General features: G+C 47.9%; 1 protein-coding gene across 1 annotated transcript; it reads left to right on the top strand.

Annotated features, from left to right (window-relative positions):
• The first annotated feature begins 5,637 nt into the window (after positions 1-5,637).
• On the top strand, positions 5,638-16,596 carry khdc4 (KH domain containing 4, pre-mRNA splicing factor). The gene is made up of 14 exons (XM_084444148.1): positions 5,638-5,756; positions 6,195-6,378; positions 7,424-7,552; positions 7,805-7,884; positions 8,205-8,257; positions 8,728-8,903; positions 10,009-10,220; positions 10,717-10,777; positions 11,616-11,673; positions 13,045-13,268; positions 13,413-13,556; positions 14,090-14,199; positions 14,461-14,549; positions 15,680-16,596. The coding sequence occupies exons 1-14, from the start codon at positions 5,728-5,730 to the stop codon at positions 15,937-15,939; spliced, it is 1,809 nt and encodes a 602-aa protein (XP_084300274.1). The 5' UTR covers positions 5,638-5,727; the 3' UTR covers positions 15,940-16,596.
• Positions 16,597-16,960: the final 364 nt, after the last annotated feature.

Genomic DNA, 16,960 nt, shown 5'->3' with positions numbered 1-16,960 from the left:
CTCTTTCTATCACTCTGCTGCTCCCTCCTTCCCTGTCTCCCTCCCTCCCTCCCTCTCTCTCAGCGTACTGACCATAAACAGCCATCCCCGTCAAGTCGGGCGTCAAAGCTCCCCTGACCTCTGACCCTGTGACACTCGTCGGAGCGTCATTCCTGAACCTAGGCAGGGTCGAGGGGACCCTGTTCTTGGGAAGCAAGGAACACGCTACACATCCAGCTCTCATAGGTTCAAATACAGCTTTATATCACTTCATACGTCCTGGGGTGATGAGGCGGAGGGTTCCTTCCTGTTATCAGGCGCATGGTGATTTTTCCATCACTATTGTCACCTTGATGTCATGCGGTTGAAGAATAATAAATACTGAGAACCATCTAGTGGAGAAAAAAGAATAAAATACTTTGCTCAAAAGTGTAGCAGAGCGAAACAGTCAAGAAAATCGGTTGCGCCTCTCACAGCGCTAGCCTCACCTAACTCCTCATCATGGCCGCCGTATCCCGCCGAGCACACTGCACTCTCCGTCTCTCCCTCTCGTCTCTGGCTGACCGCTGCCTCTGCCCTGCCATACTGTACAATCAAACAGACGTCAACAGATAGGTGTCGAACAACCATGGTTCCTCTCCAGGTTGAAGTGGTCAAGCTGAGACTTTCTCCGACGCTGCGCCCTTACGTCTGACCCCATAGTGCCTCAGGACGAACGCCAGCGGAGCCACACAGACGACGAGGACGCTGCCGACGCAGTTGACCAGCAGGAGAGAGGGGTCTGAGGAGCCAGGGTTAAACCGGTCAGAGATCCAGCTCTGACCACACAACACGGCAAACGACTCTCAAACGACTCAAACAACTCTCAAACGACTCTCAAACTACTCTCAAAACTCTCTGGGCAGCCTTCTGATATGGCATTCGGATGCAAAAAGATAGGGTTTATTATTCTACATAAGTGCAAAAATAAAGTGATAAGGTGATATCACCTTATCACTTTATTTTTGCACTTATGTAGAATAATAAACCCTATCTTTTTGCATCCGAATGCCTCATCGCTTCTACGTTGGGACTGCTCCTCTGGCTTAACGCACCTTCTCAAACGCTTGTAAGCCCGAGCAGATGAGAGCGCAAACTTTCCTTGCTATTTTAGCCTACAGATATGAAATTCTCAAAAACGATTCAGCATAAAAGTGCAATAGCGTCGTTGGTTATCTGGATCGTATCTGTACGATCTGTCTGTCTACTCACTGACGAGGCTGATGAGGATCTCCAGACTGCGCCCCCTGGCCCTGCTGGTCTTGGCCACACAGCTGTACCTGCCCTCATGACGGGGGCGAGCCTTGGCTACGCTGTACACTCCGACGCCAGAGTCCCTGACCACGGGCCAGCCGTCCTTCAGGAAGGAGAACGTCACGACCGCGCCGGTCCGATTGCGGCGGTGGGGGGCGCTGAGCCGGGCGTGGCAGGTGAGGTTCAGAGCCCCGCCCTCTTTGACCATGGCAGAGGGAGACGCCAGCAGAGTCACGGAGGCGAAGAGCTCTGGGGAGCGGTTCGATCAAAGTGATTGGATACTCATAATGCATGTGAACACAATTAGCCCCTGTCACATTCCCTGTCGTATGACCGTCTGCCTGCTCGCTTGCTCGCCCGTGTGCTGTCTGGATGTCTGTCTGCTTGTCTGTTCTTCTTCTTCATCGTTTGGGTTAGTTGGTGCGGTCCTTTCCCCCCAGGCTCGGGGCCGAGGGGCTATCCTCCCCCCCCCCCCCCCCCCCGAGCCTGGTTGGGGGGTCACCCTGGCTATATATCCGGGGACACCTCCAGGAGCCATGTCACCGTTTCGTTATCCACGACCGTCAGGCCACGCGTTCCGTTGGGTGTCCGGTATGTCAGACAGTCCTGGATGACGAGGTCTGCGGTTTGTTCCTCGGCGCCACACTCGCACACCACACAGGATGTATTGTGCCTGCACTTTTTACTTTAATATGCGTAATGCGCCTTTTAACTGTGTTGTTTATACAAATGGCACTTAACCCCTTGCCTAGGGACTGCTAGCTACCCAGCTAAAACTGGCACGTTTACAGTAATGTTGATTGGTGTGCATTGTCCCTGTAAAAATAAACTAAATAAAATACAAATAAATAAATAATCAACAGCGTTTTCTCTCTCACCAGCAGTAACATTCACATAGACTGCCTGGCTGTAGTCTGTGTGGAAGACTGGCTTCCCCCTGCCTGCTCTGCACCAGTACTGGCCTGAGTGTGTCAGAGACGCCCTCCACAGTCTGTAGACCGCCCTGCTTCCTCCTCCGGCACTGGCCCACACCTGCACTAGTTTCACACACACACACACACACACAGGCATACACACACACACGCGCACACACGCGCACGCATGCATACACACACACACACACACACACACACACACACACACACACACACACATACATACACACACACACACACATTGAGGAATAATCTGAGAACCTCAAATAGAAAGAGAGTGGATCATTTGGAGTCATTATTATCTTGGTTTAATAACGCTCTGTTAATTCAAAGTCAAAGAAATTATGTTTGATAATGAGTCAGATTTGGTCAAGAGTGCCTTAAAGGCCCAAAATAGATTGTACATTCTTAACAAGGGGAAGTTGTATATTCTTGAAGGGGTAGTTCTGGGGAGGGGGAGTTTTGGACACAGAGCCTCAGCGCAAAAATCTCTCAGTCTCGACCTAACGAATGCAGCAATACCAAACATGTCCTGCTTGCATGCAGGTGTGCGCGCACAGAGCCACAAAATGCATTCATGGGTGGAGGTGAAGTATCGCTCAATCAATCAACAACACAATGGCTAAGTCGTAAATGAAGCTGTGTCGAAAATTCTGAACTACCCCTTTAATGTTTGTTAAGTGGAAAGCAGCAGTGCAAAACTGTCTAATCTCTGTCTGTGTGAGTGTGACTGACCTGGGTGACAGGCTTTGTCCCCAGCCTGTCTTTGTGCCAGTAGAAGGTCCAGCCTGGGTGGCTGGGTAACTGACACGTCAGGGTGACAGTGTCCCCAGAGAGCACCTCCCCCCCAGAGGGCTCGACAGACAGAGTGGGCCGGGGCACACCCTCTGTCACACAACACATGACAGGTAAAGCATTTCTGCTGCACTTGTAAGAAAGAATAGCTAAATTCTCTTGCAAACTACTGTTACTATATCTACTGTCGCCCGCACTGACAGCTGCTCCAAGGTATTTTTATTACTAGAGGACAAAAAAACGTTTCGACCCAAGGTGGGTCTTTGTCAGGTCTTGACAAAGCTGTGAGTGCGGACCTACATTTTTTGCATTCTTTCTAACCATATTGTCCGGCACCAGTGGATGGTCGATGTGCTTAGCAACTCTACAACTTCTATATATCTAATTTCCCCAGAATCAAAACAGAGGGTGAATCACAATAGTCTAAAGTGGCTTCCTACAGCTTTCCTTCCTTTCCAGTAGCTCCGCTGTGTTAAAAACAGGACTGATTCACTTCTGTCATGTTTATATCTCTCATCCCTGATTATCCAACCAGTGTGAATGAGAGGAAGTGATAGTGTATATAGACCAAGGAGATATTGATTCAGATGCGGCAACCCCCCCCACGACGTTCTCACCTTCCACAGTAACCTGCACCTCACGGCTGTGCCTCACTGCACCTGTGTGGTCGGTAACTGAACACCTGTACCTGCCAGAGTTGCTCTTAGTAACCGTGTTTATCAAGAGAGGCTGGGATCCAGTGGACACAGTCAGGTTGTCTCTCGTTATGTTGTAGGCCAGCGCAGGGGCAGGCAGAGAGGACTGGCAGGTTAGGCTCAGGGACTCTCCCTCCACCAGAACTAGGCCTGGGTTAACCCTCAGCACAACTGAGGGAAGTTTGGTCTGGCCTGAGACAGACGAGAGTCATACATCACTATGGCGGGCACTGCAATGAAATCTTGGGACTTGTCTAAAGGAATTTGTCTCACCTGAACCTGGCCATAGAAAAATCAGCGTGCTCAATATACCTAGTTAGGAGACAACTAGTTAGACAACTCGGCTATGGATTAAAGGACAATGCTCGTTTTTGACAACCTGGACCTTATTTACGACATATTATAAGACGTTTGACTCACTGAGATAACTTTGGTGTAGTTCGGAGGCATGTAGAAGAAATGTTAAATCCAGCGCGATCCAGTATATCCATGTAATGGCGGTGGTGGGGGCACCAAGAATGCAGTTTCTAAAAATCTATTTTCTACCGCGAAACGGTTGTTTTCATCAATCTGTCTTTATGAATCGCTAGTTGTGCTTACATAGAGTGTAGGCATGTTGTGGTTGTTCACATGCCTTTGTAATATGATCTTTAGAAACGAAATAGCTTCCCCACTTGCTCCAGCACGCATGCGCACAGCGCGCAATCGTTGCTCCAGCACGCTGTGCGCATGCCTGCTGGAGCAAGTGAGGAAGCTATTTCGTGTCTAAAGATGTTTCTAAAGATCATATTACAGAGGCATGTGAACAACCACAACAGGCCTACGCTCTATGTAAGAACTAGCGATTCATAAAGACAGATTGATGAAAACAACCGTTTCGCAGCAGAAAATAGATTTTTAGAACTGGATTCTAAGTGCCCCGACCACCGCCATTACATGGATATACTGGCTTGCGCTGGATTTTAAATTTCTTCTACATGCCTCCGAACTACACCAAAGTGATCTCGGTGAGTCAAACGTCTTATAATATGTCGTAAATAAGGTCCAGGTTGTCAAAAACGAGCATTGTCCTTTAAGGTAGCCTACCCATTTCCGTTTTTAAAAGAGTGGAATAAAGTTTTCCAGGTCAGTTGAATCAAACAGTAGTGTTATCAAAAATATACTTACAAAGCGCAGTAATCACTGACATGACTGACTCGTTTACAGGTTTTCATGAGATGATGGATATGCTTTTGAACGGCGCAGGCCAATCATGACGCAAGCAAGGTCTAAAAGGCCAACACACCATTTACAAAACAAAGCTCATTTTCCTAATAAAACAAAATAAAACGGGCTTGTGTGTAGCTAGCGGGCATATGTAAACAACAGTGGCGACATTCAAACAATGCGACATCACTTAAGTCTCACGTGCATAAACATAGGCTAGAACATTCAACGACCTTACCTGTCGAGTCATGCACGCACCCAGTTTACGAAATCTCGTCGCCAAATTCATGAGGTTCCCACTGTGGCTTGAAAACTTTCAACCGACGTAGTTAGCGGCCCGATGTGCCACCTCTGAGAATTCTAGGATGGCAGGCAGGTGATGAAAGAAGCAGGTAGCTTACAGTACCCTGGTAGCAGTCGTTAGGTGAAACGATGGTGTTGAGCGCCCCTCCGCGGCACTCTTCGGTACTAGCATACTGTAAACACTAACATTAGGCCTGCAGGAGGACGTTTATACTGTATAGACAGGGGAAATGCCTTGTCGTTTTGCTTCTAGTTTAATGAAAATTTCCAGATGTCACATGGGACGTTATATCAAATAAATTGATGGAAACACTGACGTATCGATTTTGAATTTCAAGAGCTAAAATCGCCATAACACCATTTTCCATTACCTTATCAAAGCCGGAAACGGAAATAACACACTATCATCAAGCAAGCAACATAGTGCACAACACCACTGTCTGGCCGAGGTTGTCTCTGCTCTGGTTGTCTGGAGTTTGCAGCGTTTTACATTCAGTATAACTTTATAAAACGGGATATTGATGTCATTTGGTGGAACACAAAACGGCGGGTGAGTGAGCAAATGCTGTCTGTTGTGTATAGGTCGTAAAATATAACGTGATATGTAAAGAAGCCTAGCTAGCTAACATTAGCCTGAACTAGCAGCAGCAGCTCGTATAATAATGGCGGAGTGTTGTTGTTGTGCTGGCATAACGTTACCCTGCCGCTGTAAAGTAAGTGAGCTGGTTGAAGTGATGCCAATGCCAAGAGTAACGCAAGCTAGCTAGACAAGCTAGGTAGCTAACTCTTAGTTAAGATTGTGCTAGTTAGCCAACATTAGCCACAACGGTGCATAATGCAGTCTACAGCTAGCTATCACATTTACGGTTAAACAGTACTACTAAAAGTGGGAGGATTGGAGGAAATATTACTCTCTCAATCCCGGTCCAGTATAATTTATCCCAATCCTTCCCCGCCTGCCCCCGTCTCTCTCTCTCTCTCTCCCTAGCCGCCGTAGCAAATGGGACCAGCCCGGTCCAGGGCCTGGTGCAGGTGGGATGGGGGACGCTGAGGCTGCGCCCACCGGGGCTCTGGACGCAGCTGCTGCTGTGGCAGCCAAAATTAATGCCATGCTGGTGGCTAAGGGCAAGCTCAAACCCTCCCAGATCGGCCCCTCGGGACCCCCTGATAGGGTATGCATTGGACTACTGAAGTGTTCTAGCCATAATCTGTTTGTGGTAGCCAGCTACACTGAGTAGAGGTTGTGTAGGGTATTCTGTGTGTATGTGTGTAGTGCAACTTCCTGTAAAGGTTCAACATTATAGGGTACTGTTCTCACACATATTCCTCCTCTATCTTTCCTTTATTCTTATTTCACTTCTCCCATCCTTTCCCTCTCCCTTAACTGTCCTATGGTATGTTACATATACCTCGACTAGTGTTGCACGGTATACCAATACTAGAAAAGTACTGTGATAACCTGTCGTCAAATACCCAGTATATCTATCTATCTATCTATCTATCTATCTATCTATCTATCTATCTATCTATCTATCTATTATATCTGTCTATCTGTCTATCTATCTATCTGCAAACAGAACCGTAACACCATGGATTTACACCATATAGCATCAGGCTATTAGCATTTAGCTGCTGGCGTCTGACTGATGACAAAACATAAACAAGTGACTAAGAGGATATTCTAGTGCTGAAGGCAAAGTGCAAGAATAGCAATCTAAAAATACTTTAGGTGCTTAAGAGGGAGGATCGTGATAGTACTTCTTGAAGAGATCAATTTTGAGCCTGTGGCGAAAGATGGGCAGCGACTCGCGGCCAGGACAGAGAAGAGCCGTGACCGTGTCGATCGACCGCAGGGGCCTCAGAGTGACGGGGCAACCACTCGCCCCGAGGTAGCAGAGCATAGCTGGGGGGGGGTGTATGTAGGGTTTGATCATGACCTAGAGGTAGGAGGGGGTTGTTCCTTTCATTGCCCTGTAGGCTAGTACCTGAGTTTTAAACTAGATGCGAGCTGCTACAGGGAGCCAGTGTAGGGAACGGAGAAGGGAAGTTGTCATCTAATATTCCATTACTTTCCCTGATGTTTTAGGTTTTTTCCCCTGGTATTGTTTCAGTATTGGTATCGATATATTTTAGACAGGTATCGTATCAAAGTCATAATGTTGGCATTGTGACACTAACACTAACCTCGACTATACTATGTCACTACCCTCCGTTCAGGTTGTAGGTCTTGGGAAGCCTCAGCTGCCCATGAAAGCCAAGGACGACCTGGTGGTGGCGGAGGTAGAGATTAACGACGTTCCTCTCACCTGTCGGAACCTTCTAACCCGAGGACAGACGCAGGATGAGGTCAGAGCCAACAAACAAAGACTTAATTAGTTAATGTATTGATTAATTTTAGATGGCATGGCCAATCATCCATACCGTTATAATCTTAACTGTAAGTCAAAGATAATATATTTTTTCTATCCTCTACCTGGATGTTTACGTTGTTCACCACTGACCATGTTGGAAATAAGTGTTTACACTTTCATGTCATCCCTTGGATTACTGTTTTTACTCAATCCATAAATAAAATCAATCAATCTGACCCGCCTCCAGATCAGCAGAGTGAGCGGCGCTGCCGTCTCCACTAGGGGGCGCTACATGGCAGCAGAGGAGAAGGGCAAGGCTCTGCCTGGGTGAGTGCTGCTTCCTTCAGCCACTGTCACTCCCGGTGACTCTCCCAGCTTTTGTCTGCTCCTGTCGGGTCTGACGGGCCGTTCTGAGGGACCGTGACTCGCGGTGTAACGCTGTCTCCCTCTCCTCTCCCCCCTCCTCTCCCCCTCCTCTCCCTCTCCTCTCCCCCTCCTCTCCCCCTCCTCTCCCCCCTCCTCTCCCTCTCCTCTCCCCTCCTCTCCCTCTCCTCTCCCCCCTCCTCTCCCCCCTCCTCTCCCCCCTCCTCTCCCCCTCCTCTCCCCCTCCTCTCCCCCCTCCTCTCCCTCCTCTTCCCCCCCCCCAGGGACCGGCCGCTCTACCTGCATGTCCAGGGACAGACCAGGGAGCTCGTCGACAGTCAGTATCAAATCAAACTTTATTTGTATAGCACATTTCATACACAGAGGCAACACAATGTGCTTTACAGAGAGCAATGGGAGGGTATAGGTCCCACCCCTACATATTCCAGAGGGAAGCCAAAAAACTATTTCACCCGGGGGCCAGAAAAGTGAGCTGTAAAAATGATTCCCTGACCACAATCAACGAGACGATCGAACAAGCTCCCGGAAAATGTTTGTCTATTGGCTAAGAACGAAGAAGAGCAGTAAACATGGGCTAGATACTTCATGAGAGAGACATGATTGTACATATCTTCTTATCTGGACTCTCAGTTTCTCTGAAAGTCCAGATAGGATTCTCTTAAGGCACATCGAGCAATGTTTATTTGCGCAAAAAGAATTGCATTATAATAGATATAAATCAATGGGTGAGAAATGCACTCGATTGGTTATGTGATGTGGGTCATATAATACTGCCCCCCCCTCCAGGAGCGGTGAACAGGATCAAGGAGATCATCACCAACGGGGTGGTGAAAGCTGCCACGGCCACCTCCTCCGCCCCCTCGTCCTCCTACAGCCCAGCCACGGTGGTCTACCACCAGCACCACCCCCCGCCCCCCTCACTACCCCCCATGCCCCACCACAAGCCACATTACCAGTCCGGGGTAAGAGTCTTTAAGCATGGCCGCTCTGGACGGACCCCCGTCCGCTAGGACACTCTGGAACTAGGGATGTTAATACACTCTGGAACTAGGGATGTTAATACACTCTGGAACTAGGGATGTTAATACACTCTGGAACTAGGGATGTTAATACACTCTGGAACTAGGGATGTTAATACACTCTAGAACTAGGGATGTTAATACACTCTGGAACTAGGGATGTTAATACACTCTGGAACTAGGGATGTTAATACACTCTGGAACTAGGGATGTTAATACACTCTGTAACTAGGGATGTTAATACACTCTGGAACTAGGGATGTTAATACACTCTGGAACTAGGGATGTTAATACACTCTGGAACTAGGGATGTTAATACACTCTGGAACTAGGGATGTTAATACACTCTGGAACTAGGGATGTTAATACACTCTGGAACTAGGGATGTTAATACACTCTGGAACTAGGGATGTTAATACACTCTGGAACTAGGGATGTTAATACACTATGGAACTAGGGATGTTAATACACTCTGGAACTAGGGATGTTAATACACTCTGGAACTAGGGATGTTAATACACTCTGGAACTAGGGATGTTAATACACTCTGGAACTAGGGATGTTAATACACTCTGGAACTAGGGATGTTAATACACTCTGGAACTAGGGATGTTAATACACTCTGGAACTAAGGATGTTAATACACTCTGGAACTAGGGATGTTAATACACAATGGAACTAGGGATGTTAATCGTTAATCGACTAGCGAATTTACTCGAGTAAGATTTGGTTACTCGGATTAATTGCTTGTTAATGGAACATAACTTTTTTGGGGGAATGAACCTTATCAACGGGAGTTGTGTGAAATGTAATCATGATTTAAGGTCTGAATGCACATGAGGGCGCCACGCCATGTAGTGAAGGCTAATTGGGATGCCGGGAAATTTCAACGACACAGCGGAAGAAGACACAAAAATTAAGCGAGCAAAGCGCAGTCCGGCGTGGGACGTTCTTATCAGTTAATCGACTATCGTTTGTTAAGGTTAACAGTTATCAATTAATGAAATTCCTTGACATTTGCAACCCTACCTGGAACTGCCCCCCCCAGATGCACTACGTGCAGGACAAGCTGTTCGTGGGCCTGGAACACGCCATCCAGGGCTTCACGGTGAAGGAGAGGGTGGAGGGCCCCGGCTGCTCCTACCTGCAGCACATCCAGATCGAGACAGGGGCCAAAGTCTTCCTCAGGGGCCGCGGCTCGGGATGCCTGGAGCCCGCCTCCGGACGAGAAGCCTTCGAACCCATGTACATCTACATCAGGTAAATACTACTACTAATAATAATAATACACTTTATTATATATATACCCATGGTGCTAAGGCGTGATACTACCACAATTCTCCCTCTTAAGCACCTATTGTATTTTAGATTGCTACTCTTGCACTTTGCCTTCAGCACTAGATTATGTTCTTAGTCACTTGTTTTAGAAAGGAGATGCACTTGTGAGTTCTGGCAAGTAGCAGTACACTGGCTTTTCCTATGTTTAATACAATTAGCGTAAGTCGCTTTGGATAAAAACCTCAGCTAAATGACTGTAAAGTAAATGTAATGTTATCGGGTGAATGCCAGACTTTGCGCTGATAGGGGCTCAGACCCACGCAGAGAATAGCTCCCGGGTTCTGTCAGGTTCTATAGTGACCCGGAGAAAGAGCGAGCGGACTTCTATGCTAGCAGATGGGGGTGGTGGGGTGGATTTGGAGGCTGTACCAGTAGGGGGGGTGTCTAAACCCTCTCTCCCTCTCCTCCTCTTTACCAGTCATCCCAAACCAGAGGGGCTTGCAGCAGCTAAGACCCTGTGTGAGAACCTTTTGCAGACGGTGAGTGTGAATGAAATTCAAGTCTCACCAAAGTGTTTTGTTTTCCTACTTGACTGTTGTTCTAAATTTGTAGTTCGTTCTCATAGATCAGTCTGTTAAAACTACAAACTCTTCCTGTGTGACATCACTTCCCTGTCCTCTTCATCCTGAAACTATGTCACTTCCTTATTCACGTTATGACCTATCGACCTCGTCCACATCTGACTCACTCGAGCCCCGGATTCCGAATTGCAAATTGTAACATAGAATAAACTATTGTCTTTGTTTGAAACCAGCTTGAACGACCACTCAGCGTGTTCTTTGAAATCTAAACTAAACCAAGTAAGATTTTTCCTTTACATGAATATCTGGGATTGGATCTCTTTCAATAGGGCTCAGAGTCAGAGGCTAGAATCTGCCTCATAATGGTAGAAACAACTTAACCCCCCCTACTCTCTGTCTGACTACTGCACTCTCTGACTAAGATTCAACATTCATTTATTTGTCCCGAGGGAAATTTGTCTTGGACATACAGGCTGCTACATACTATGCTATAGATTACTGTACTGACTATTGCACTTGTCTTTTTTGTAGGCCAAATGCACTGCTAGTTTTTGCACTATATTTGTATTTTTGCACTGTCCTGTCCTGCTGTCCTGTCCTGCTGTCCTGTCCTGTCTTGTCCTGTCCTGTCCTGTCTTGTCCTGTCCCTGCACTGATGCATTGTTGTGTTGTTGTTGGCTCCACGGTGTTGAAAAAAAATCCTATGTATGTCAAGTACAATAGCAATAAAATAATTCTGTTTTTCTCTCTCTCTCTCTCTCTCTCTCTCTCTCTCTCTCTCTCTCTCTCTCTCCAGGTACATGCAGAGTACTCACGCTTCCTTAACCAGATGAGTGCCATGATGCCGACTCAAGGTACAGAACCAGCCCCGCCAGACCTCTCTCCTCCAGCTACTTCTCCTTCTCTCCTCCCCCTCCTCCTCTCCTCCTCCTCCTCCTCTCCTCCCTCCTCTCCTCCCCGCAGGGTCTGACGGGGTAGCCGAGCGCACACCCATCGCCAACTACAAAAAACGAGTGCTTCTCAATGGCGGTGGACGTTCCCTAACGCAGTGTTTTTCAACCTTTTTTGAGCTACGGCACATTTTTGACATTAAAAAAAATCTGACGGCACACCACCATCCCAAAACGAATAATTAACATGGAAAGATGTATATACAGTAACTGGTACACACAGTCAGATTTAGGCACTTTAATTAAATGGAGCGCATATGAAACTTGTCACCATTTAGGCCTACACGTAAACAAAGAGCATTTAAAATTTTTAATAAACATTTTTTATTTCATTAATTTATTTACAATGGCTCTGAGTTCAATTCTCCCTATAATTATAAATAGCCTACTATTATTACAAAACCTGAGTTTGATCATTATTTAGTCTTAAGTCTCTGAATTCGATTCTACTACTTATCTTACACAGGCTCGGAGCCTCGTTTCTTCTTACTCAGTGTGAAATCTGGGCCTGTTTGTTCGAGCACAACATTGATATCCTGTCAGGAATAGATGATAGGCACATGCGCAGCTCTTGTTCAACAGCTCTGTCTCTCTGTTTTTTGTTTTAATTGCAGTTAGGCTTGAGAAGCTGAGCTCGTTAAGATATGTTGTGGAAAAGGGGAGCAGAGTTGAAATGGCTTTATTTGCCACGATAGGAAACTCCTTGGCAGCAGTAAGCCAAAAACTGTCCAAAGTTAAATCCGCATAGCGCAGTATTAAACCGCGGTCCTGTCTCAGTTCAATTAGTTCTTCTTGCTCCTGCAAAGTCATGTTCTTTCCGAAAAGAACAGATGAGCTGTATGGGTTCCTCACCCAGTCCAATGAGTCAGTGGAGGCTAAGGGGAAATAAAATGACATCTTCTCCTCGAGGCTTTCCAAATGTTCCCCTATTATCTCGTACAACGCTGCATGTCCGTGACATTCCTGAGTGAGAAGGAACATGCCAAGCGATTTCTGCTTGATTGCATAGCCTAAATGACGTATGATAGGCCGACAGAAATTACAACCGTTGAAATTTGAAGACAGTTGTCATTTGGAAAAATAAAAACAGTCAAAAAAGTCAGTCATATTCTCAAAATAATAATTATTATAATTTTTATATTATTACTGACATTTCACATGACATTTGACAATTTTCCACGGCACACCTGACAATCTCTCACGGTACACTAGTGTGCCGCGGAACACCGGTTGAAAAACACTGCCCTAACGTGTGCCTCCTCCTCCCTCCTCCAGGCTTCCTCCAGCCCCCGGTGGTGAACGGGATGCCCCCCCAGCCCTCCTACTACCCGCCGGCGGGCTTCCAGCCGGGCTACCCCATGCCGGTGCCCCCCCCCCAGCCCCAGCCCCTCCCTCCCCCCTACACGGTGCCCCCCCCCATCCCCCCAGGGGCGCCCTCCGGCATCCCCCCCCCGGGCCCTCAGTACGCCCTTCCCCCGGCGCCGGTCTCCATGCCGCAGGTGAGAGTCATCGCGCCTCAGCGAAGGGATTTGCAGGCCGCAAACGCACAAGAAAAAGAGGTTTGTTTTTCGTGTCTGTCGAGACATGTCCCTATTTACTCTCTCTCTGTCTCTCTCTCTCTCTCTCTCTCTCTCTCTCCCCAGACTCTTCCTCCAGCTCCATTCTCTCCGCCTGCTCCTGCTCTGCCCAAAGCTCCGCCCCCCGTGGTCTCAGCCAATCCTCCGCAGAAGAGACGCTTCACGGAGGAGGTGCCAGACGAGGCAGACAGTGGCCTGCTGGGATACCAGGTGATCATCTCTCTCTCTCTCTCTCTCTCTCTCTCTCTCTCTCTCTCTCTCTCTCCTGTCATCTGTTTCCCTCTGCCTGTTATTCTTGTTTCAAAGTTCTCCCATATTTGTCTATTTGTTTTGTGATCAGAATAATCACGAATTTCAGTTAGAAATACTTTTGTGGTGTTTGTCTGTTTGTTTACTCATATTTGTGCTTGTTGAAACTACATAATCCAATTTCCCCACCAGTGTGAATACCTGACTTGATTGTTTGAAACATAGTATGAACATCATATCTCACTATGCCTTTCTAATTGCAATATGGAGGTACAGAAAAAAGGTATTTTTTGCTTAAAAAACATAAATATCATTATATACACATGCTCAGCCTACAGTATCTCATTTTGTTTGATCCTATGACAAACTATATTGTAACCATGATTCCATAGTGTGTGTGATGATCTTCATGTAACCCTGGGGAGCATGGTTAGGGGAGAGGTCACACAGGAGAGTATGTCTGCTAATGCGCCTGTGTGTTTTTCTGCTCATAGCATGGACCCATTCATATGACTAATTTAGGTGCAGGCTTCCCCGTGGGCAGCCCCGAGGCTTCTGGACCCCCGACACCGAGTTCCTCCGGCCCGCCGAGGGAGAGGGACAGGTAAAGGCCCAAACCCGGTTCTGACCAGGGGGTTCTGACCAGGAGGTTCTGGCGCAGATATCCTAGTGTCACAGCTACTATGTCAGTGGAAAAGGGCTGACCTGATCCTAGAGGTTTCCGTCGAGAGCTTTGCAACCGTTGATTGAAAAACCTGATTGGTCGGTCCTATGCTGAGCTTATTATTTTCTATTCTTCCTCCTCCCTCCCTCTCTCTCTCCCTCCCTCCCTTCCTCCCTCCCTCTCTCCCTCTCTGTTCTCCAGTCGGCAGCTAATGCCACCTCCCCCCATGCCCGTGAACGGAGGAGCACGCCCCAAGGTGGAGGAGAGGAGGCCCCTCCAAGGCCCCCTGGGTAAGGTCCTGACCCCCAGCGAACCTCTGACCCCAAAACAGAGTTCCAAACCCCCCCCCCCCCCCCTGGCCTGGAAGTCTCTCTGTGTCCTGTGCTTCCTTCACCACCCCCCGCCCCCCGCGCGTTCATAGTCCGGTAGCTAGAGAGCGCACCGCCCACCCCAGTCCTCGCTCCACAGGACACTAGGTAGATGTGGGGGGCCCTGATCTACTGGTCCACAGTCAGGTCATGGTTTGGATCTCAGGTTTGGCCGTCCCATCCTAGAGGTCTCAGAGGTTAGGAGAATCTTCTACATCAAGTTTTGGGGTTATTTTGCATGCAGCCTGACATGCTGTTGGCACGTCGCTGTGACCGTGAACGGCTTAGGAACGTCATGTGGGAGGAACAAAGCAGTACCCATTCCCAAAGTGACCCCTAGCCCCTAACCCATGGGTACTTGTCGAGATCTCAGAGGGTTGGATAGATTTGAGCACTGTGCTCCAAGGTCAGAGGGCAAGGTAGATCTATCACCATACTGCCTATACCAATCCAAGTCTTTGCGATCTCGGGGCTAGGGGCCTAGGGTCGTTTTTGGGTCGGACTCCGCCCGAACCTCCATGCCAACCGTCCCTTTGTGATCGCGTCATCAGACGGGAGCGCCTGTATCACGCGTGCCCCCCTCACTAACGAGACTCTCTCTCTTCTTGTGTTTTCTCTTTCTCTCTGTGTTTTTCTTCTCTTCCATGTGTCTCTGGGGTGACGCTGGATGCTGATTGGGGGGTGGGTACGGCTCTTCCCTGTTCCTGCCTTGTGATTGGACGGCTCAACCGCTGCCTCTACCCACTGACCAATTGCTGCCGCCGACCCATGCCCCTCCTGCTCTCCTCTACTTAACTCACCACTGCTGCCAAACAATGTCACTGTTAACTGTTTGTCTCTCCCTAAAAAAAAACGTGCTGGTAAACAATTAACTTTGAACTGTCGTTTCTGAAATATGTGCTCTGGTCTTCGGTTGTTCTCTCTCTCTGTGTATGTGTCTCTCCGTCTGGTTTGCTGTGTGTCTCTCTTCCCCCCCGCCCTCTTTTTCCTTATCTCCCCTCCCCGACTCCTCCCCTTCCCCCCCGGCTCCTCCCCTTCCTCCCCCCTTGCAGAGCCCTCAGCGAAACGCATGAAGGCGGGGCTTGTGGCGTACGCAGGCGACTCCTCCGATGAAGAGGAGGATCACTCCGCCCCCAAACCCTCGGGGCCAGGTAACCCCGGGGCCCCTCCCCCCATCTCCTCAGGCTGGATGCTGGGGTACCGCTGCCCCCCTCCGCCACCACCTCGAACCAAAACACAGACACAACAACAACAACAACAACAACAGCAGCAGCAGCAGCAACCGGCCATGCCGTTCTGGATGGCGCCCTGAGACGGCGCCTCACACTCCCCCCGACCTCCCCTTCAGACCCCCCAGACCCCCTCCGCTCCTCCCCTGTCCTGACCGCCTCACCCCTGCCTGGACCTCCTCTGTGGACAGGGTCCCTTTCGCTGATGAACTGGATTTCCCTTTGAAAACGTTTTCTTATGCTCCCATCAGTGACGAGGGTGTTTTTATTTGTACAGTAAACTGATGTAAACAGACTCATAAACGGGAGAAAAGACTCAAAAGCCAAGCATGTGAGCGTTTGGTTTGGTTTAAGTGGACTGGTGAGCAGCGGTAAGGTTCCCCGGGCGTTTACATGCTATCAAGTGGAGGCACTTAGAAAGAAGCGGATGCTTTGGTGGTGAAAGATTTCATTGTGTTTTTGTTGGTATGGTGCCAGGCCAGCTTTAGATTTACTAGGGTAGCAAAAAGCTGCAGGGAAGGACATGCACATAATAGCAAATAATTAATGACTTTGTAAAAAGAAATAGGGTTAGTCTACCCTCTTCCACCTTTCCTGCACTCCTTCTGTTCTTTGTCTAAATGAGAGTTACCCTCCTTCCTTGTAGTACAGATCTTACAAACAGGCTTTTTTTGTCTTTAACCTGCTTTAAGGCAATCTGACTGAAATGTTCTCAATGGTTTTGTGAAATAAATGAGCATTATTTATGATTGTGTGTGTCTTCTAAAGCATTGGTTGATAAATACAGTGGGATTGTTGCAGTGATTAAAATAGAAATGACATCAAGGCCAGTTTAATGGAACTTATTTTTTTATTATAATATGATACACTGGTGAAGGGATGAATGAATGATGGAATACTGTACACAGAAATACTGTACATTGAAATAAGTAAACATACACCATCATCAAAGAGTGATGTAGAAGATATTTACTTATCTTTCTTGACCGGGCGTCTTTGTAAACAAGACCCATACCTCAATAGACTAAACCCTGTTTAAATTAAGGATACATAAAGGAAATATCTGGTCCATAACGGCAGTTTTATGAACCTGACTGCAATGAC

This window comes from Borostomias antarcticus (assembly GCF_949987555.1).
Source record: "Borostomias antarcticus genome assembly, chromosome: 10".
Taxonomy (NCBI): Eukaryota; Metazoa; Chordata; class Actinopteri; order Stomiiformes; family Stomiidae; genus Borostomias; species Borostomias antarcticus.
This window is presented reverse-complemented; position numbering and strand designations above follow the sequence as displayed.